The sequence below is a fragment of the Mustela nigripes genome, chromosome X, assembly GCF_022355385.1.
Source record: "Mustela nigripes isolate SB6536 chromosome X, MUSNIG.SB6536, whole genome shotgun sequence".
Lineage (NCBI taxonomy): Eukaryota > Metazoa > Chordata > Mammalia > Carnivora > Mustelidae > Mustela > Mustela nigripes.
Genome location: NC_081575.1, coordinates 15,772,882 through 15,795,660, shown reverse-complemented (window position 1 = coordinate 15,795,660; position 22,779 = coordinate 15,772,882). Strand labels below are relative to the sequence as shown.

Sequence of the window (22,779 nt, the reverse complement as noted above, 5' to 3'; positions counted from 1 at the left end):
GCTAATGTAGGTACCTGGCACTTCATAGGTGCTCAATAAACGTGAACTGAATCACAATGTAGGTTGGCAAACCTCCCATGTGTAAAGGCTGTGCAGACGTAAGCATGGGTGGAATTATCACTGGCAGGGCAATACTTAAAAAAACTCCGTGAAACCGAAGAAGCTTGCGCATTCAAAAGGCCGGTTTAGGTAACTGTGTTTAAGCTTTAGTTTTCTTTCTGAGTGGATATACGTGGAACGCAAGGCCAGCAACCGCCTTACAAATACGGATCAAGAGTGGGGAGGCATTGGAAGGAATGCGAGTAGGACTTGCCAGGAAAGAAGTTTGTGCTTCTGAAATGTTTTGGTCTTAGCCACTGGCAGGATTGATCGATTGCAGTTAGAGCGTCTTCTGGGCAGCCTGTCCAAGCATCTGCTTCTGTAGTGTTGAGCAACTGTTGCTCAAATTCACTCTCCCTTTCGAATCGTCATCTCTGAAGAGCCAACGAAAATCCCTTCAAACCACCCAAGTATCAAGACAGCTTTCAAGTCCTTTAAAGGAGGGTCCTTAACATTTCCCCCTTTACCCCCTGCCTGGGTTCAAACTTCAACTCCCAGGGTTCGCCCAAGTCCCTCCCCTTGCCCTGTCATCTAATGAATATGCAAATACCACATAATTGGCAGCCAATGGCGTGGGTTCTGGTCACATGGTGCCCATGGTAGGTGAGCGGACAGAAGTTGTGTGTGGGTGAACAGAGACAGCTCTCAGTCTGGGGCGAGCGCTTGAGTGAGCGTGGACGGATGCTTGGGCAGTAGTCCCTGCGGCGGCGGCGGCAGTAGTGGTGGCAGGGGAGGGGAAGGGGGAGGGCCCCGAGGGCTACACACGCTCACACTTTGAAGTTCCCTTGGAGGGAGAGGAGGTGGGGCTGCAGAAAGAGGAGGCCAGGAGCAGTTCCATCCGTCCCGTCCCGTCTCCCCCTTTTCCTCTTGCTCCCTGCACCCTGGCTCTGCTAGAGTTGAGGGTTCGGGTGGTAGTCCGCGGCAGTGAGGGCAAGAGGGTCAGGAGAGTGGGCAGCGGAGCCAGGGGTGCGGGGGAAGATGCCCATCCTGCTGTTCCTCATAGACACGTCCGCCTCTATGAACCAGCGCACTGACTTGGGCACCTCCTATTTGGACATTGCCAAAGGCGCTGTGGAGTTATTCTTGAAGGTAAAGGGAGGGGAGGGGAGAGCTGGGGAGAGCTCCTGAGGGATGGGGGTGGTGGTGGAGCTAGGTGCTTCTGTAACGTTCGTATCGCCCCCTCCTCCCTCCTTCCCTTCGCGGCCCCCTCCGTCATCCCTCGTCACGCAGCTGCGCGCCCGGGACCCGGCCAGCCGCGGAGACAGGTACATGCTGGTCACCTACGACGAACCTCCGTACTGCATCAAGGTAAAGGGGCCATCGAGGGCGTGGGCGGGCGGGAAGTGGGAGCCAGGCGCCCGGGGCTGCCGCCCCCTGCCCCCGCCCGAGGCGGTGCTGCGGTGCCCGGCGGGGCGCGCGGGCCGGGCGGGGGCGCGCGGAGGGCTGGCGGAGCAGCTGCGGCGCCCGGGGCCGGGGGGGGGGGGCGGGGGGGGGGCGGGCGCGGGGCAAACGGGGGGGGGGGGGGGGGCCGCCGAGCCGGTGGCGGCGCCGACTGCAGCGGCCTCGGAACATGGCGGACATTTTGCTTTTGTATGAGCCAGAGAGGGAGACTGAGGGCGCTGCTGAGATGGAAGGGAGGGAGGGGAGGGAGGGGAGGGGAAGGAGGGCTCGAGACCCGGAGGGAGGCCGCGGGGTGGGCCCGCCCCCTCGGGGCGCACCGGGCGCGGCGGCGGCGGCGGCGGTGGCGGCGGCGGTCGGGCCGGGCGGGCCGAGCGACTCCGCCCAGAGGTGCTGCGGGCCAGGCGCGCGGGCTCTCCCGGCGCCGGCTCCTCCTCTGGCCCTGCCTCCTCCTCCTCCTCCCCTCCTCCCCTCCCCTCTCCTCCCGCACCGCGCCTCCCGCTCTTCCTCCTGCTGCCCTCCCCTTCCTGCTGAGAGCGTGGCAGAGGCAGCCACCGGCCCTCGGATAGGAGACGGAGCCTGTGCATGCCTGTGGACTCTACCCCACCCCGCCCGATGGCCGATCTGCCCGCGGAGCGAGCCTCCCCAGCCCCAGACCCGGAGAAACTTATCTTTTCAATCGCCCCCCCCCCCCCGCCCCCCGGGATCGGTCGGCTCCCGCCCGCCTGTAGGCACCTCTGCTACTGTTAGTGTTTCTTTGCGGACTCCTCCGGAGCCCGGACGGGCCAGGGCGGAGACGTGCTGATCGGAACTCACAGGGGGCCCGAGCTTTTTAGGGACCTGGCCTACCTATTCACAGCCTAAATTAGGTTGCTGTTAGCCACGGAGGGGTTTGTCCCGGGCAAAGAAAAGAGGGAAGGGGTGGAGAGGACTCGACTGCGCGAGGCTGCAGTAGCCAAATTCGATGATCTGATCCACGGCATTCTGACCTACAGGCGAAAAGTAGGGAGGATTTAACCTCCGTGGGGTGGTTAATTTATGTTCCGAATAGAGAGCAGATAAAGAACTGCCTTGCCTGCAGTGGCCCGATAAACTAGAACGCAGACTTTGAAATCAACCTGCATAAGACTCCTGCTTGCATGTTGAAATTTCAAAAATGTATTATTACCATAATCCTTGACGTCTTTTGCTAGACGCCTCCTTTCTCAGAATTATCTTAGTAGTGCTGGAGAGCAGCAGTCTTAAGTGTTGTAAACCGTTTTCAGGCGAGGGAAGTGTTTAAAAGAACGGAACCTACCAAACCGAGTAGTTGGCCAGAGAGTGTGCCTTCAGAAATAAAACTAAAGGGAGGCTTTAATCTTGTTAACTCGTAGTTTGGGTTAACAGTTCGATTAGTGGGTTCCCTCCAAACTCTTCTGGTTTGGAAGCTTTGTTTTCAGTTTTCCATTTACCTATATTAAAAACTGCAGCGAGTAGACAGTCACTTTCAAAATGCCATAAGCTTTTAAAAAATGTCAGTTTCCCAAAAGGGTGTGACCATTTTTCTTCCATAGAGAAAAGCAGATGTTTGTCCGTCCTAAGTCTGAAAGTCTACACCCTTTGAGTACTAATGCAGATAAGAACCCACCATCTGTAGTGTGGCCATTGGAAATTCTCCTTAATTTGAAGTAGTAAAAAGTATAAGCCACAAAGCAGTGTGGCTTTTTTTTTTCCTTGAAAGGATAACTTATTGAACGTTTTTGCTCTAGAAACATTTCATGACAATATTTACAGAATCTTTGAAAAGGAAAAGGAAAGTCTCACCCCTTCCCCCTTAACAACCATCATGCATCTTAACCACCGTATACATATTACTTTCTGTTCTTTCTTTCCCCACCTATTTTGTCCCATGAATTATTTCGGCTTGCCACATAGTCTTCATACTTAAAATTTTTAGCGGCTGCGTAACTTATCCATGGTATTTTGGAGGCTCCAGATAGTTCTGGGAACAGAGGGGAAAAGTTGGATCTTGTTTTTAGTGGAAGTTTCATCTGTTAGCTCATTTTATCCTGCCATTTTATAGATCACATTTTTTCCCCTTAAGGAAAAAAAAAAGTCCTTCCAAGTTAACTTTGATCCTGTTTTCTCCCGTAGGTCAGGTATGGGAAGGCACTTTGTGTAATGCTTTTAATTACCCATCATTAGTTGCCTTCTTATTTAGGCTTGATGCTTTTCCAAGGTTCGCTCAGGTTTTTCATTTTCATCTCACATGATAACTCCATGTGCTAGAAAATGGCTCATGGTTAATGATCTCACAGATGTTTCTGTCACGTTGCTGTGTGTACCTGAATCACTAAAGAAAGGCATCTTTGGTAGCATTTTCTTTTTCTGAGTCTCCTTAGCCACTCCCTCCTGTCTTCCCCCCACCCCTCAGCATGTGGTAACTATTTGTTCTTTGGCTTTTAGGATCTAGGCATTTGGGAAGGCCTGAAATTTTAGAACATCTGGTGAATTTTTCTTAAAATTTAGTTGAGTCTTTCATTAGCTAATAGCTGGGAGCCAGAAAGGTCTGTTTTCTGTCACACAGATTACCAAAAGGTTCTTTGATTGTCAGCGGGCATCTGAGTTCCTACTCACAGCCTCACTCTTCATTAAGAGCCTGGGCCACCGTCAGCCAAGGGATGTTCCATTATAGGGTTTTATCGGTAGCTGATTTTTCTGCAGAACACTGTGTACTGATATTTCCCAGTCGCTTTACAGTTGGAGGATCATTGATTATCTCTTCTCAAAATAACCGCTTATTTCTCAGGTGTTGGTTATATACAGCTCCAAACACTGCAGAGAGAATTTTTTTTTCTACCATAAGATTCAGTTCTTTTGGTGGTGTAACAGGCAGGAGTTGTGCATTTGGTTGGGAGGTTTTTTTTTTCCTAATAGGCGTGGAACTATTCCCAGTATATCCACTTACAGGCTCTCACAGTAAATCTTGTGAAAAGTTACAGTGGCTCGCATTTTCCCCCCATGTATACTGTTGAGTACATGAATATAGTGTTTCACCTGGGACTCAGTAGCTTCTTACTGCACATCCCCTAGAATGGCTGTGTGCTCTTTTTTAAAAATTAGTCATACCTGTTACTTGCAGTTGGCTGGCAGGGACGGAATGAGGTTTGATTGGGGGACTGCATAAAAAGCATATGGAATGTAAGCATTTTGTGCTACATCTGTTTCAAGCACTGCTTTGTCGACAAGTTTAATACACAGTGTCACGAGTGTTAACACTACTTTTATAAAATGGTATCTTTAGTGTACACAGCTAGGATGAAAATCCCCGTTTAATATTTGACGTTTCTAGTGTAATCATATAAGACTAATACATGGTTTTTAAAAAGTGGGGCTTGTTTTGCTTACTGGTTCTTAATAGTTTTGGCTGAGGTTCTGCTGTCTTGTATGTTTTGTTTTGCTATGAATCATAATTTCCTTTTATTCAGTGAAGAAAGTTGAGCCATGAGACTAGGGGATATAATACATATTCAGAATAGTTTGATGTTTGAAACTACTTTCTTAAAATGATTTCTTTTTTGTTGAAGGAAATGCTTTTTGAACATCAGACTGAGTCACTTTTCTAGAAATAGCTGAAACACATGTATAAATAGTGGGCAGAAGTTGTTTGTTTGTTTTGTTTTTTTTATAAGTAGGAAGACATGTTTCAAAGAACTATCCCAAGTCTGTAATCTGAAAATACAGAGCACTTGAAAAAGTGAAATTTCCCCTTGAGTGTTGCTTTTTCACATCCTGTAGCTAGTTTTGTTCCCTGGTATCTGCATGCCCGAGTCCACATGTGTCAGCAAAGGCAGCAGTTTGGCTTACAGACTTAGGAAGTAAAATTAATGCTTTTTAAATGATCTGTGTTCCAAACATGTGTTGGTATTTTAACATCCCTTTTTCCTATGCCTGCCCCCTCCCCCACCCACTATATGTGATGGGCCTTATTTGGACAAAAGAGTGACTTAGAGGGGAGCCTTTCACTGTAGTTGGAAGCTAAGGAAGTACTTTTGGGTGAACTGGTAGCAACAGGGCCTGTGAGAGCAACCTGAGACAAGAAGGTGCACTCGAATCTCAAAATGCCACGAAGGGGGTGCACCAACTTCTATGATCAACTGTGTCTCCCCGGACCTTGCTTCCTTTTCAGCTTTCATTGGCCATTGCAAGCATGTGGTGGTGGGCATTTTGAAATAAGGGGAGAGGAGCTTTTCACAAAGTGAAAAGGCAACCTTCTGAATGGGGAGAAAATATTTGCAAATCATATATTGAGATAAGGCATTAGTGTCCGACATCTATAAAGAACTCATCCAACTCAATAGCAAAAAAGCAATCATCTGAGTTAAAAATGGGCAGAGGAGGGGCACGTGGGTGGCTCAGTCAGTTAAGCGTCTGCCTTTGGCTTAAGTCATCATCCCAGGGTTCCATAGTATCAGGCTTCTGGCTCAATGGTGGCCTGCTTCTCCCTCTTCCCTCTGCTGCTCTTCCTGCTTGTGCTCTCTTGTACTCTTCCTCTGTCCATTAATAAATAAAATCCTTAAAAAATGGGCAGAGGATCTGAATTGATGTTTCTCCAAAGAAGACATCCAGATGGCCAACAGGTACACGAAAAGATGCTCAATATCCTTCAGCATCAGGGAAATGCAAATCAAAACCACAGTGAGATATCACCTCCCATGTGTTAATGACTGTTATCAAAAAGACAAAAGATAACAAGAGTTGGCAGGGATGTGGAGAAAAGGGAACCTTGTGCGCTGTGGGTGGGAATGCAGACTGGTGCAGCCGCTCTGGAAAACAGTATGGAGGTTCTTCAAGAAATTAAAAATAGAAATACCCTATGATCTGCTTCTGGGTATTTATCTGTAGACAATAAAAACAATGACTCAAAAGACACCTGCACTCCCAGTCCCCTAGGTTTATTGCAGCATTTTTTATAATAACTGAAGAAATGGAAGTAGCCTAAGTGTCCATCCATGGATGAAGGATAAAGAGATGGTGATACATGTATTATTCAGCTATACAAAAGAAGGAAATCGTGACATTTGCAAGACATGGATTATGTTCAGTGAAATAAGTCAGGCAGAGAAAGACAAATACCCTGTGATCTCACTTATATGTGGAAGCCAAAACAAACAAACAAACAAACAAACACCAAGCTCATAGATACAGAAAACAGATCAGTGGTTGTCAGAGGTGGGAGTTGGGAGGTGGGCAAAATGGGTGAAGGGGTCAAAAGGTACGGACTTCTGGTTATAAAATAAATAAGTCATGGCGATGTAATATATGGCATGGTGATTATAGTTAATAATACTGTATTGCACATTTGAAAGTTGTTTAGAGAGTAAATCTTGAAAGTTCTTACCATAAGAAAAAAGAAAATTTTGTAACTGTGTATGGTGATGGGTGTTAACCAGAATTATTGTGATGATCATTTTGTAGTATATACAAATATGAAATCAATACGTTGTATACCTGAAACTAATATAATTATGTATCAGTTATATATACATACATGTGAAGTAAATGCTTACAGACTTTTGTCCAACCTATCAATTAAATGTAGTTTACTGGAAAGAATTTCTCTTTTTAAAAAGATTTTATGTATTTCTCAGAGAGAGTGTACGCACACGAGCGGGGTAGGGGGCAGAGGGAAAGGGACGAACCGACTCCCCACTGGGTGGGGAGCCACTCAGCTGGTCTCCCTACTTCTGGTCTTGCTCCCTACCGATTTCTCCCCCTCCTTGCCACTAAATTGGTCATTCTCAAAATAAAAATAAAATAAAGTCATCCCCCTACTAAAATCCTTCAGTGGCTCCCCAGTACATTTCGGAGTAGAATCTGGACTTCTCCAAGGCCTTCATGATCTGGCTTGAATTCCTAGCTGTGCCTTCTCCTGGACCTCAGGCTCCAGCCAAAGTGACAAAGTAGGCTGGCTGTCTTCTCCAGACTCACTCTGCCTCTTGTTGTTCCCTCTGCCTGGGACAAACTTGGCCTGACATTCTGTACATTCTGGGTCTTCATTCTGTATTCTCCAGAGTCACCCTGCCCCTCTGCCCCACGTCTACTCCAAAGGGCGTAACAGCTTCCACTCTGGTCCCCCAACACTGTGCAGACCTCCACTGTGGCAATCAGCATGTCATATGGTGATTCTCAGTGCTCATGCTGGCTTCGCTAATGTGAGCTCCTTAAGACCCCATATTTGAACTTCTTTCTCTCTGTGCCCCGAGCTCCGCAGGGAGTGCCTAGATTTTGGCAGGTACTCAAGAAATGGGAGAAAGAGACTTCAAGTAGTACATAAGTGAGACAGCTCCCCAGTCCCCACTCTGGTTTCTGCTACTCTTCCTAAAGAGAGTGATCTCTATTAATGGTTTGACGTGTTTATTGTTGATTACAGCTAGTGTTTTCACTTAGGTTCAGGTTTATAATTTGGGAGAATTGTGTCTTTGACAAGACCGATGTATGTGCATTCTCGTTTCTTTTGTTGGTTGGAGTATAACTTATATCCTGAGATACATCAATCTTAACGACCAGATACAGTTTTAAACCTTTCTCCTTTCGTGTAACCACCGCCCCAGGCTCAGCTACAGAATGTTTCCATCACTCCCCGAAGAAGCTTCTTGCAGCTTCCTGCAATCCCTTCCTCCCCTGCAGGTAACGGCGGTCTGACTTTTGTCACCACTGGGGTCATAGGATCAAAATGGTGCTTCCAAAAGAGAAGTCAGACAGTGGATTGCTAGCACTGTCTAGGGGCCTGTGATCTAGCCCTGAAAGATCTGGCCGGGGGGAGGGGTGGCAGAAGGGGAAAAGTCACGGTCCTAAGTCATCAAGAGTCATGAGGATGGTCCTTGGAAAAAAGGTGACTGGAGAATGTGAATGAGGGATGGGGTGGGTCAAGAACAGGGGCCTCTTAGCCAACAGCTTGGAGGTGAGGGGGCGCGGGTCGGCAAGCTATGGCGAGAATCAGTTTCTCCAGTCAGGATTGTAACGAGCTGTGACTGGATCCCGAAGGGGCTCTGAATCCTCCAAGCCAGAGTGTGTGCATTTTTCCTGGGATGAAGAAACAGAAGACAGTTGAAGAGCAATGGTGCCGGGTTTGTCTGTGTGTGCTTATGTGGTGATTATTCCAAATAATCCCCTGGGGGGAGGGAACCCAGGAGCTGTGGGAGAAATTGCCTCGTTTTGCATTAGTGCTGACCACTTGAGAGCTCTCGGCCTTGAGGTTGGGGTTGGGGTGGGAGGGACGGCAGAAGGGCAGGGCACATGGAGGGAAAGGGCAAATCCTGTCCTCCTCAGCCTGCTGGTGCTTCAGGAAGAGAATTAGAACCATTTCTGGGGCAGAGCTCTTCGCTTCCCAGAGTGCGCAGACATGGCTGCTTCCCAGAGAAGGGCAGGATTCAAGGACCCTCCCTATGGGGGACCCTCTGTATGACCGGTCTGAAGACAGGACCCCGCTGATTTAAGTCCTTCAGTGAAAACCTCTTTGTAAACATGGCCTCCCGTTCCCTTTTGCAGAGAGCATAAATGAGAGATCCAGGCAGTCCCTTTGTGTGTGTTCTGGAAGGTCAGAACACACTCTCTCCAGGATACAATGTTCTAAAGGGTGATTAGGTTCCCAGATCTTCCTTCTCAGGAAAGCCTTTTTAACCCTTAATGTTGCTTAATCAGGGAGCTATTGTGTTCGTTATTGTTTCTATGGGGAAATGGATTTGGGTTTCCAGGGCGGTTTTGTTAAAAACACATCCTTCCCCTCTTCCTCACAACTCCTGGTGGCTAGTGGACTAGGGGAGTGGTGGGGACACTCTCAGGGCTCCAGTAAGGAGGGTTAAGGACTGAGGTGGCAGTGAGGGTAGGCATAGCTTTTCAAACATACCATTCATGTTTTATTATTTTTTAGTCTTTTTAATTCATTTATTACACACACACACACACACACACACACACACACACACACACACACACATTTTAGAGAGAGAGAGAGGGAGGGAGAGGAGAGGGAGAGGGAGAGGGAGAGAGAGAACCTGAGCAGTCTCCATGCCCAACCGGGGCTCGATCTCATGACCCTGAGATCCTGACTTGAGCTGAAATGAGGAGTCGGACGTTTAACCAACTGAGCCCTCCAGGTGCCCATTAACATTTTAGATCGGCCATATTTACACATTCAGTACAGTACCCTCTGGGCACGTGTGGCAGTCGAGCCCTTGAACGGTGGCTAGTCTGAATCAACATGTGCTGTAAGTGTAAATTAAATACTTGGTTTTGAAGACTCAGTACAAAGATATATAAAATATCTCATTAACAATTTTTGGGTCGATTATAAGTTTAAGCAGTCATACTCTTCGTATATTGGGTTAAGTAAAATATACTATCACTTTCACCTATTTCTGTTTTTTTTTTAAATGTGGCTACTTAAAAATATAAAAGGACATATGTGGCTTGACTATATTTCTGTTAGCAGTGTTAGTGTATCTTCTTTCTTAAGATATTTATGACGTTCATGTCCTAGAAACTATTTGCTAAGGAGGCTCTTTTCTCTTGAAGTTCTGTTTAAAATTAACACCATAATGGACTCATTTGTGCATGAAAGGTTATCATACAGTTCAGAGTCGATGGGTTGATAACCCTTGGCCTTGGAGCAAAATATGAAAGCATCCCATTCTTGTTTGAATTGAAAGCCAGTTCGGTAGCTTACACTTTTGGATACAGTTGGTGATCCAACTGGTTGGGTTAGAAGTGCTTTCCTGGGCTCAGTACAATAGAATATATGTGTGAACGCCTAATGTAAGCACAGGAATGCAGAATTCTGTTTGTAATATGTGCTTGCCAGTGGCCCTACATGTTGCATGCTTTTAGTGTATTAGAAATATGTGACATAGCCCTGATTCGATTTATAGAGCTTCTTGGCCCAAGAATCCTTAGGAACAGCATTCATCAAGAAAAGTAGGATAAAGGATAAATTCTCCAGCTTGGCATAGTATAAAACCCAAGAAACAAAGGGGATTTGTATCCCTGCTCTTACTGAAGGCATTCTCCGTGTTTCCTAGCAAAGCCCTCGTCTTATATCATGGGGTGTCATCAGAAGCATTAAAAGGTTGGGGGACGTCCAGGTCCACATGATAGGAGAACTCCCATGATTATTCCTCTCTCTAACCTCGGTCCTCCTGATGTGGGTTATTATTATTTTTTGCCACTGTAAAGACTCCCCTTTATGGAAGAAATAGCAATGTTCAAATCTGAGTCTGGAAGAAAGTGCTTTTTACAGATATGATTGGCCTTTATAACTACTCTCTTATAGTCGTGGACAGTAATACAGTCGCTTTCTAATAATGGCAGCTGACATTTCTTGAGTAAATTAGCCTATGTACAGGGCAATGTGCCAATGACTGTAGAGCACATAACTCCATTTCTCTTCCCAACCAGCCTAACTCAGAGAAACCCGGGGCCAGAGCTTGCTTATAATGCAGCTGAATAGTAACCCGGGTCTGTCTGTATTCAAGTCTTCAGTAAATGAGCCACTTTGCTTTTCCTCCAGTCATGGGAGAGCTTTCCTTTTAATAACTTCCCACTGGTATTTTCTCATTATGATGTACGTGCTGGAGCCATGTTTTTTAGACAGAATTATCATGCTCTTATTTATAGTTGAGCGAGCATTCAATGAATGAAAATTATTACTGCCAGAGTTACTAGTTTTATTTATTTATTTTTTTTCCTGACTGTTTCTAGGTGAATATTGTGGTGCTCTCATTTGTGAAATGGTTTGGGTTTTGATGTTCCCTGGGTTCTGCCTTTACCTAGGACGGTGTGTGGAGCTGGTGGAGATCATGGAGATAGTGGCTCTTTGTTGGGGGTGGAGTCGAGGGCCTGTCCTCCGGGCTGAGTCCACCCTCTAGGAAGACCTGTAGGCCTGAAAAAGCAATGGGCTTGTCTTCGCCCAGCTATTGGCTTCCAGAACCACCTTTGCCCTGTTTTATGCATCAGCGTGGGCCTTACCGAATGGTACCTTTTTCATTCCCTTCCCATCGCCCAGTCTCCCCGACCCCCAACCCCTGCCATACCCAGGTAGCTTTTATTTCTTCTTGCTTAGTTAGGTTGGGAGAGGTGGATTTCAGAGAAGGAATGGAGATGCCCCCTGCCCCCACCCCACTCAGTCGCTGGGGTCTTAACCAGAGAAAAGGTGTATGAAGATTTTCGTGCTGATGTGTCCGACATTGGGAGGAAAAATGGAGTGCCATTTCTTAAACAGTGTTTGCCTGAAAATACCTGTCATTAATGGCATTTGTTCTCTCATTATCTATGTCCTGCCCTGTAGGTTGAATAGTTCAGTAAACTTAGTACCAAGAACCAAGCTCTGGACTTAAATGCTAATGAACAAAAGACTGAAACCATTTATGTTGGTACAAGTGAGGAACAGTACTAGCGAGGAAAGTAAATATGATTTTTCAAGGTCTTAGGATTCACTATATAGCTACTTGGGCCAATTTACTCATGTTTATTCTCTTGGCCCTTGACTACGTTTGGAACTGTTAATACTCCTTCCTTCCAGAAGCTGTCTCTTCTGTATTCTTTCTCTGTCTTCCAAATCTGCTCCCTTGGTCAACGCATCTGACCTCCTTTATGGCTTCCAATATTCTTCCCACACAGATGCCTCTCCATCTTCAGCTTCTTACCCAGGCACCTGTAGCTGACTACAGGGCATCTCCACTTGGCTGTCTGTCCTGCCATCAGCTCATAGTAAGCACATCAGGAAGACCCTATAGCCCCAAATCTATCCCCTCTTCCACATTTCCCAGCCTTCGGTCACCCAGGGTTGAAAGCCAGGCACTATTCAGCTTTGACCTTGTCCTTCCATTTCTTCTAAGACCTGTCCATCATCCCTTTGAAATGTCTTACATATGTTCCTTCAACTCAATTTCTGCTGCCATCACTTGAAGCTGGGTCTTGCTTGACCTTTTGAGCTTTGACCACTGTGGTCTCCCCAGTGCCTCCCAAATTCCTACTCTTCCCCCACTGACTGCTGACTTTCTAAAAACAGCTCGTTTCATCATATTGATCCCTTTCCCCGCCCAAGCTTTCAAAGACTCCCCACGTCTATGGATGCCATCCTAGGCCCACTGGGATCTGCTTCATGCCGTGAGTATAAAACTTATTCCGCATCATTTCCCCACAGGAGCCCTGTGCTTCAGCCACACCTGTCTCTTCTACCCCTGAGTTGGGTCTCCCCATTCCTGATGCCAGCCCTTAGAGCATCAATTAACCAAAGGCGGGGGGGGGGGGGGAAAAAAAGAGCCCAGAGAGGGGGGGGCGGGGGACGTCATTGGGGGGCGGAGAGAAAGTGAACTGGCAGCATTCCAATAAGGCTGTGACATGAGGGGGTGGATGTGACAGAAGGTGCTTTATTATAAAGATGACAATTTGCAAAAGGAAGGGGGGGGAGGTAGAGTATGACCTTTGGAGGTTGATTAGCCTAACTAGACCAAGATGTGATTTAAATTGGCCTGCAGTTGCCTGGAGGCATGGCTGTGTCCTCAGAAGCCCTGTCTCTCTTAGCGTTTGTCTGTGTCCCAGGGAGCCCGCAGAACTAGACAGTAGACAGCAGGATTGTGGGGGAGAATATCTAGGCTTTCAAACATCCATGGCATTGGAAAGTGAGGGTCTGTCCTGGTTTATTTCTTGCAGGTGAAAGCTGAGAGTGGGCGGGGCAAAGGTCTTTATTTTTCTTAAAAGTTCACCCATCTGTGTCAACGTTGGGATCTCTACCTCACAGTGATGCTTCTGAGCTGTGTGTTAGAAGTCTGGTTAAGTCTAGGTCCTTTTTACAAAAATCAGTTTCTAAAAAGTGGTCATGGTACATCCTGTCTGGTGGTGTCCCCCCCCCCCCCGCCACGCCCCGTCACCTACCTGAGGCTAGGGATGTCAGTTTAGGACGTAGCCACAGTCTGCCACTGATTAGATAGATTCATGACCCTGGGCAAGTCACTTCCCTTTTGTAGAGTCAATTTTCTTATCTGTAAAATAAAGGGATTAGACTAGATTATTTCCACTGTTCTTTCCGGAAAAAGTACAGGTCAGACTGTATAACTGAAAGGCATGCAGGGGAATAATTGAGGCATGGAATTCAGGGTGATTTCAAAATTGCTTTAAATTTTAAGAAAAAATGGTTCCTGTCCATGCCTAATGTGCTTTCTTACACACTGACTCCTTACATCAGGGAATGTCACTCCATTTTAGTGGTAAATATCACTCCATCTTGGTGTCATTTCTGTTTGCTGCTAACAGATCAGTGATTCTCAGCAATGGTTATATCTGAAGAGTATGGAACTGACCTTGTGTTTCTTTTTTTCTTTTTTAGATTTTTATTTATTTATTTGAGAGAGATAGAGAGTACGGGCGCACGCACACACGGCGTGAGCCAGGGTGGCTCGGGGCAGGTGGCGGCAGAGGGAGAGGGAGAAGCAGGCTTTCCGCTGAGCAGAGAGCCTGATACGGGGCTCCATCCCAGGACCCTGGAATCATGACCTGAGCTGAAGGCAGACACTTAACTGACTGAGCCATGAAAGCTCCTTTCTGTTGGGATTTTCAACAATGAATATAGGTAACTTATATAGTGTAAAAACAAAACAAAACAAAACAAAAACTGCTCATAAAATTTTTTGACAAAATAATTTTTAAAAAAGTCTAGGGGTGCCTTGGTGACTCTTGGTTTTGGCTCAGGTCATGATCTCAGTATGGGGGCTCTGTGCTCAGTAGGGAGTCTGCTACTCTGTCTCCCTCTGCTCCCCCCACCCTACCCCTACTTGTGTGCTGTCTTCTCTCTCTCTCTCTCTCTCAAATAAATAAATTCTTTTTAAAAAATTAGTCTGGAGGAAAGAGATGTTATGTGATCTTTTTAAGTCATGAGTGGCCATTCTACAGTCTCCTCTGTTCAATTCATTCTGTAGTGCGTGGGTGGCTTAGGCTCACTCGGTCCTTGTGTTTTTCCAAGGCCACCTTTGTTAATCTGTATTTTGTGTATGTGTTCATAAACGTGTCTCCTATCGAAACACAAAATCTAAACATTTGAACACGTGATCTGCACAGTGGACTTTTTTTTTTCTGATAATAGGTCAATAGCTACAGTTGAAATGGTCTGTAAGTGAGAGAGGTAGCATTTAACACTATATCTGACCGAGTTTGGCAAATTCTTTGCTACTCCAAGTATTTTTTTTTCCTTTTGTAACAGGGTAGTTGACTCTCAGAGAAAAGTTACTAAAGTTTGGTTTTTATGTGTTTGCATCCTCTGGCAAAGATCAAATTTCTTTTGATCATATGCTTTCAGGTGAGGGGTGTGCTACTTCATAATTTCATCCTGATTCTCTGGGGTAAGAATTGAAAACTCATAAATGCATTTTGCAGATATTTTAGACTAGTCTTTAGGATAACAATCCTATCCACTAAAAAATCCTACTAAAATCCTACCTGCTAAAAAAAAAACAAACCAACCTCATACTTCTAAAGAGATAGGTGACACAAAATCATGAATTTTGTGTCAGTAGACTCAAACTGTGAATTATATCTTTGCCCAGTTTACTTAAAAATAGGTGTTCATGGTGGCACCTGGGTGGCTCAGTGGGTTAAAGTGGGTTAAATGTCTGACTTTGGCTCAGGATTAGGCCCCACATCAGGCTCTGTGCCTAGTGGGGAGACTGCTTGAGGATTCTCCCTCTCCTGCCCCTCCCCGTGCTCGTGCTCTCTCTGTCTCTGTCTCTCTCAAATAAATACATACAATCTTTTAACAAAATAGACACTCATTAGGGCCTTAGCCGTCTGCTGGAAAAACAGTCCTGTAGGCTACAGACTGTCAAATACCTTTCTGCAGTGTACCAGGGGGGCAATTTCGTAAGAACTTTTTTTTTTTTTTTTAACAAGTAGAGGACTCAAATAAGCCAGAATTTTTGTGTGGTCATGACTGGTAGTATTTCCTGAAGCACGTGGATGGAAATTAATTGGTGGACCGAAACATAGAATGGTAGCATTCAGAGTTCTCAGGGAGAGAACTGATTTAGTCAAATAAACACACTTTGAGCCTTTTAGCAAGTTCTGGACATTACATGCCTCTGGGGAAGAGACTTTGACAATTAGGAATCCAAGAGAACTGAATATTCTTAAAACCAGTAATTTTATAAGAAAAGGCTATATTAGTAATGCAGAATGATAGACCACCTCTTTTGGACCTGAAAGTCTATCAGTACCTTCAGTCCCCCGAAAGTGAAGTCAGTCTAAATCGTGAGTTTTAAGGGGGAAAAGATGTCAGGGTTAGAAAAAATAATACCAGGAGAAAGTTTTAAAGGACATGCAAGAGGCAAGACAATTTCACTCTTTTAATGGTGCGGTGTCTTCCTAGTGTGTATGTAGTTCAGCATTTTAACAAGCTCGTTTCTAAGTGTGTGGCCTGTAAATACAATTTAAAAAGAAGTTTGAATGTTTTAAGGTGGTTCGGCTATCACAGGGGTCTGTTTACATAGGAGGGCAAGAAGACCTTGTCTTCTCTCTCTCAGAATTAGAGTCTGTTTTCGTTGTGAGAAGAAAACTGCAAAAGTTTAAAAGTTTTAACTCGTGTAGATATTCCATATAAGGCTAAGGGCAAAGACCAAGGGAAAAGTCATCTGTCTCCTCAAGAAACAGAGTTGATTGGAAAAGCAGGGCTTCCTACTCTCCATGTCATTCCGTCTCGCTGTCCGTTTACCAACGCGAGAACGGTATGCGATGACAAAGTTGATAGAACGTCAGATGGGAGAAGAGAGTAAGTTGGTTAAAGAACGCAACTTGCGGAGGAGAGCAGATGGAAAAAGGGAAAACAGTTTATCTTTCAACGGGAGAAATGGTGGCCCTGCTAAATTTAAACCCTTTGGCTTTAACTTGCGACATCTGGGGAAATACTCAAATCCATTAATCATCTGCTTTGTAACCACCTCGAAGAAGAGCCCAAAGTCCAGGATGGCCCTCTGTATGGGATTATGAAGGGCAAATATTACCACGCTGATTTCATTTCCTTTAATAAAAGATTAAAAAAAAAAAGTCTTGTCAAGGAGAGGGAAGTGATGCGTATTGTCTCCTTTTTATTCATCACGAAAGGCTTACTAACAAGCTACATAGACTTGGGCAGAGCAGAACTATTACTTTTCAGGGGAATGTCCAAGTAGGCTTTCAGGTGTGTGTGTCCAAAATGGGTCGGTGCAGTGGCTCGGCAGGAAGGCAGAGGGACACAGCCATCATGCCCTTCCAGTGAGAGAGCTCGGCTTGTGACAAGCTATAGTTCTGCTCTTTGAGACGATTCCCCACTATTCCCTTTCCATAGCTCTCACCCTAGAGAATTGGAATTACTCATTTCTTTCTTTTTTTAAATTTATTTGATAGATAGAGAGAGAAAGACAGAGATCACAAGTAGGCAGAGAGGCAGGCAGAGAGAGAGAGGGAAGCAGGCTCCCCGCTGAGCAGAGAGCCGGATGCGGGGCTCGATCCCAGGACCCTGAAATCATGGCCTGAGCCAAAGGCAGCGGCTTAACCCACTGAGCCACCCAGGCGCCCCTATTTCTTGATTGATAAGTATTCCATTTACATAGTTTTTAGGGGGGCTCTTGTCTTGTGGAAGGTTAGCTGCAGCTGTCCTAAGTATGTTTTTCAGTTACCTTTGAGAGGGAGAATAACAACCTGTTCATTAAGTTTGCACGTGAGGCTAAGTCTAACAAGGTCATTTATATTTTGGAAAAGGCTTACGAGTGCCCTTTAAAGATGGTGCAGGACTTTTCCCGAAGGGCTCTAGTGCCACTCCCACATCCCCTTCAAGGACAGTTGATCTGCTTTTATCTTTGTGACTTGTTTATACTTCCTGGCATGATTTCGAGGGAGGGAAGGGTTCTCTTGTTTAAAAAAAAAAAAAAAGTAAAAATAAATAAAAATCAATGAATCAGAGAATGGTCTGGCCAAAATGAGATGAAGTTCAGGAGGGACTAGTGTTCGGATGGGGACATGTCGGGGAGCAGCTAAATGACACCCCCTCCTTTCCCTCCTCCATTGAAACCAATGACGAGGTAAGACACAGGAGCCAGCCAGAGCTCTAAATAGTGGCCATTTTCCTGACAAAGGCTGGACTGGAGGACATAGCCTAGGCGTGTGTTCCCAAAAGTTTCCCCAAAGTGTTCACACTTTGCTAGACCTCCCCTATAGGTCTGTTGTAGGGGCAGAGCTTACCCCTTAAGCAACATATGTCGGAACATACCAGAAAATTAGAAGGAGTTTCAGCAACAGGCCTGTAGGGAGCATGCCAGTTTCCTGTTGCCAAACCCAGCGGTCAGATAAGAAGATGGAAGGGAGGCGGCAGAGGAGAGCGGAGAGTATTTCTTTTAGGCTTGGCCCTTCTGGGGAAGGGAGAGGATATTCTCTCCTTTCTGTGGTGATCTGAGGAGGGGAAAGAAATAGCTAGTAGCTAGTCAGTAGAGCTGGGCTAGAACCCAAGGCACTGATAGACCAAAAGGCCCATTCTTTCTCTGTTGATATTCAAAGACGTTTTCAGTTGACTATACAAATTTCAACCAGACCTGAATTAAAATATTTATTAAGATGTGAGGTGTTTCCTTTCTGTGAGATTTATATAACGGTATGGAATTAGAAGATATGAAAACTCAAAGGGACCTTAGAATTGGTTTTTCAGCCCTTTCACTGCTTGGATGAGGCAACAGCCCCAGTAAGGGGTCACTGACTTCCTCTGGACCAGTTGCTTCGCTAGTTCGTTACAGCTAGGATAGACCAGGGTCTTCTAAGTCCTAGGTCACTGCTCCGCACACCTGACTGGTCTACATTTAGACACAGGGAAAGGAGGCTTCAGTGAAATGAACTCTGAAAGTTCCATTAAATGTGTGAACTTTTAAGCTGCTATAGCAAGGCTTGTCTACGAGGTGAATGTGTGGAATGTGTGGAATGCGAGAAGATTCTCTAGTATGGCGGTTTAAACGGGTGGTCTCTAACCTTAGGCTACTTGAGTTCAAATCCTAGCCGTGTCATTTACTAGTTGTTGGATCTGGATGAGTTGCTTATCCTCTCCGAGCCTCAGCGTGTTTATCTGTAAAATAGAAATAAGAGCAGGGGTGGTGGCAGCGCCTGGACCGGGAGGGTACTGTGCTTAGCCCGAGTGAGGTCCTTAGCCTAAGTGAGGTCCTGACATGTTGGCCCAGACACACATTTACCTGTCGTTATCATTCAGCACCACCATCGTCGTCATCACCATCATCATTTGACTTCTGGGAGACTTTTACAACTTGACCTGTGAAGACCCTAAACTCTTTAGGATTTCATTCATCCCAGCTTATCTCTTTGTCCCAACCTCTGTTCCTTCCGTGCCCTGGACTTGAAGTTTTGTCATCACCTTCTGCTGCTCTCTCTCCTGAGGCCCATGCATGGTCTGTCTGTCACCAGGTCCTATCTTGTTGGTTTGAAATGTTTCGTAGTTAACCTCTTCATTCCCATCCTAATTAGGGCCCTGATGCCCTCAGGCCTAGATTACTAATTCAAGCCCCATAGTTTCTTTTTCCTGACCACAGTTTCTCCTTCCCCAATCTTTCCTCTATGTCATTGCCAGACCGACCTGCCTGAGACCCCCCTGCTTTGATCCCGTCTCCCCCTGCCTTGCAGTCTGTAATGCGTCTGTTGCATCTCTGCTCTCTTGCCTGACTTCCAGGTCCTTCTAGAACATCTTTCTCTAGCCAACAGACATATAATGCCAGCCATACACAAAATGTAACGTTTTCTAGTAGCCATCTTAAGAAGTAGAAAGAAACAGGTGAAACTTTTAGTAATGCATTTTATTTAACTGTGAATATTCAAATAAGTGTAACTCCAGAGTGTGACTCCCTGCCACTACCCCCCCAACAAGACCTACTTACGTCTTCTTCCTGGTTTAGGAAAACAAAAGAGTGATGGTAATACCATGCCTAATTTGTAGGGTTGCCCTACACAAATGGGAAATGGGAAAGTGCTTGGCAAGCTGCAAAGCTCCATAAGAGTGTATGGAACTCATCATCATGAGTCAAGGCTTTATGGACATGAGAGTAGGATACCTTTGGAGTAAGTTGAAAGACTGTATTAAGAAGGTAAATGGCAGTGTGGGGTGCCTGGCTGGCTCAGTCAGGGGAGTGTGCGACTCTTGATCTCAGGGTTTTGAGTTCGATTCTACATTGGATGTAGAGATGACGCCGAAATAAAATCTTAAAAAAAAAAGAAGGTAAATGGGCTGTCCTGAATTCAATTATTACAAAAAGTCAACTCCAAACAATGAAGAATAAAATGAGAATGAGAATGAGGAATATAAACATCTACTTTCTGCCACTAGCTCTTTATAATTACCTTTTGGGAAGAGATTTGTCACATGAATAAAGTTCTGTAAATATTGAGATTAACTCGTTGGCTTTTTCCCCTTCAGCATTGTGAGGAATGCGTTTGGGGACATTTGGTTTTTCTCTTGAAGGAGCTAGACTGCTCCCAAGATGGTTATTGCTTTGGAGACTATATGTGGCCCCCACACGTTGTGGTTCCAAGATGGGAGGAGCATCCAGATTTCTTGTACTGCAAAGAAATTGTGTATTATTCACTGCAAAGATTTGGAATTGACCTAAAAACAATGCCAGTGATTCAGGTGCAGAAACAATTAGTAAAATGCTTTCAATCCATAGTATGAAGGGAAACTCAAAGGGCAGTTATTCCGACAGATTGATTCGTAAGACGATGAACAATCAGGATACATTATTTTACATTTAGATGAGTTATAGTGTGCTTGCTTAAGTGGTACCCATGTCTTATCCCAGCCCTTTCCCAAATCAAGTGTCTATTAATTTTTCTGGTCATGCCTTGAACTGCTTTGTGGCTCCCAGAAGTTCAAGGCTCGCTGTAGATGTCATGCCGGGTTTACGGTGTGGAAGGAAGATTGCTCAGTGAAATTAACTCCAGAAAAGAAGTCAGCTTTATAAAGTGACTGGGTGAGTGGCGGACCATTCTCAGGTTTGCCCAGGCCACAAAGCTCAACCCAATGGACAACCTTTCTCCCTCACCCCGCCCTTCTGATTAGCTCCTAAGACCTTAGGACTCCTCCTCTGAAATACTTCATTCCTTGGCAGCCTCCTCTCCCCGCCCCCCCGCTCTTGTTCAGGCTTTCATCACTCTTCCCATAAATTATTGCAGCAGTTTCCAAACCAGTTTCCCTGCTTTGAGCTTCAGTCTCCCCTCCACTCCCCAATTTATTCTTCAGTTCCCCAGCGAAACGATCTTACTAAAATCCAGATCTGATCGTGCCACTCCCCTAATTAAAAACCTCAAGTCATTCCCAGAGCCAACAGATAAAATCCAAACTACCCAGCACAATGTACAAAGCACCGAACAGTCAGGGCCCTGCTTATCAGCCTTGCCTCCTGTCGTGTACCCAGAACAATGGTAATCAAAGTACTTGCAGTTCCCCATGAAGCCCAAGCCTTTTATGGATGTCAGTTCTCCTTGGTGTGCCCCTCCATTCCCACCGTCAGGGTGAGACGCCCCATGCTCTTCTGCAGATGCCCCATGTTGGGTGAGAAACCCTCCCCGCCTTTCTGGCCACTTGTCCCTTCAGCCTCCAGAACTGCATTTCTCATTCCTCTGTGCAGAAGCCCCTCAAGAGCTGAGCCCTTTGCATATCCTCAGCACGTATGGGGCCTGTGCAAATGTGCTGACTGAAGGACAGAATTGGGGTTGTCCCTCCTGACTGCAGAACCTTTCTCTTCCGCCATGAAGAAGAAAGCTTATTTTTGAATTCAGTGTGATTTGTAACCTGCTGTTATTCGTAGGTATTTGGTGAGGGCAGTTTGCACCACAGGCCTTCTTTTAAGTCAAGTTGAGTTTGTCTAAGCCGGTAAGATTTTCTTGGGGCCATAAGGAATTATTCTTGGGCTCTATTCCCTGGGCGCTGGAAGTCATAGCTACAGTGTGGCCAAAGGACACGTAGAAAAGTTTTACCTCTAGATCCTTTGCTCTAGAGGATTTGTTAGGAGTCTTTAAAAAAAAAAAACAGCTAAGCTCATCTTTAATTTCACAGACTCCCAGACTATTGGACTGGACTGGATCATAACCAGGTTCTGGACTGTTTGGACACAAGGGGCACCATTCTCACAGATCGGAATGGGAATGAGTCCTCCCTCTGGTTGTGTTTTGCGCAGCCTCCCACAGTGTCCCTGCTTGCCTAACCCTCTTCATTTGCAGAAAATACAATTTAGGTCCTCAGAGCCAACGGTTTCGCTGCGGGTCATGCAGACCCTGCCCCCTTGCTGTCTCCCACTCATCCTGACCGAGACTGCTTCTGGAGACTGGGGAAACTAGCGAAGAAGATCTAGCGTTTGCTGTAGTTGTGTGGCTCATGGACAGGATGCCTCCAGCTAAACATGACATTTAAATGCTTTACTTTATCGCTTATTATTTGCTTTTGCTTCCACTTCCAGCTGTTCTGGCGCAATTGGCATGACTTCAGCCTTCAGCATCTCACACTGATGCCTGCGGGGTTACTAAGACTCAAGGAGCCATTCCTCCCACCAAGTGGCCGAGCTGTGCTATTTGCTCTCTCCCTGGCTGGCCTCCTCCTCTCTGACCTGGTCTTAGCTGCCAAGTCTTCATTTGGCTTTTCTTCTTAGCATTTGGTGCTGCTTTGCTTTTATGGCCGTGACCGACCAGTCACCGTGATCATTCCCTTCTCTTCTACCAGCCATTCAGTCACAGCATGTTGGCTGCTGACCTTGGGTCTTTGGTTCTTGGCTGGGTATCAGGGGTTGCTGCTTCTTTGCCAAGACACGTAAAATTTCTTTCTCCCCATTTTTCTAGATTTGGGGCTTTCTGAATGTTTGAAGATGCCAGAAGGGTTGTGTCCAAAGAGTTGTGGCTCTATTCTTAGAATTGCCCCTTGGCTCTTATTTAAAGTGAAAATATTGTTTGAGAGGAAGTCTTGGTTAGAAAAGTTCAAGGAGATCAGACACTCAAAGAGCGAGTTGTCTCTGTCAAGGACATGCTCATCATCCTTGTCAAAGTATTATAAATACTGAGGTGTTTGGGTAGGTTCAATTGGACCCGAACAGAAGATCGGACGAATGCACGTTTGCATCTTTGCTGTTGGTCATTAATGCTGACAGATCTTTCTGAAACTGATTGCTTGCTTTAGTTCCACTTGGTCAGTCAAGACATAGGATAGAATTAGATCAAGGAACTATTAATTTGTTAGAGGTTTGA

The 22,779-nt window shown here is 45.7% G+C and overlaps 1 protein-coding gene across 5 annotated transcripts in view; it reads left to right on the top strand.

The window, feature by feature from the left end:
- Positions 1-716: 716 nt before the first annotated feature.
- The window catches only part of LOC132006795 (integrator complex subunit 6-like), a 53,452-nt gene continuing 31,389 nt past the window's right edge, over positions 717-22,779 (top strand). For all 5 annotated transcript variants that reach the window (XM_059384818.1, XM_059384816.1, XM_059384817.1 and 2 more), the window contains exons 1-2: positions 717-1,188; positions 1,330-1,407. In XM_059384818.1, the coding sequence (XP_059240801.1) occupies positions 1,078-1,188; positions 1,330-1,407 (189 nt within the window). In that variant the 5' untranslated portion in view covers positions 717-1,077. The remainder of the gene's footprint in view (positions 1,189-1,329; positions 1,408-22,779) is intronic.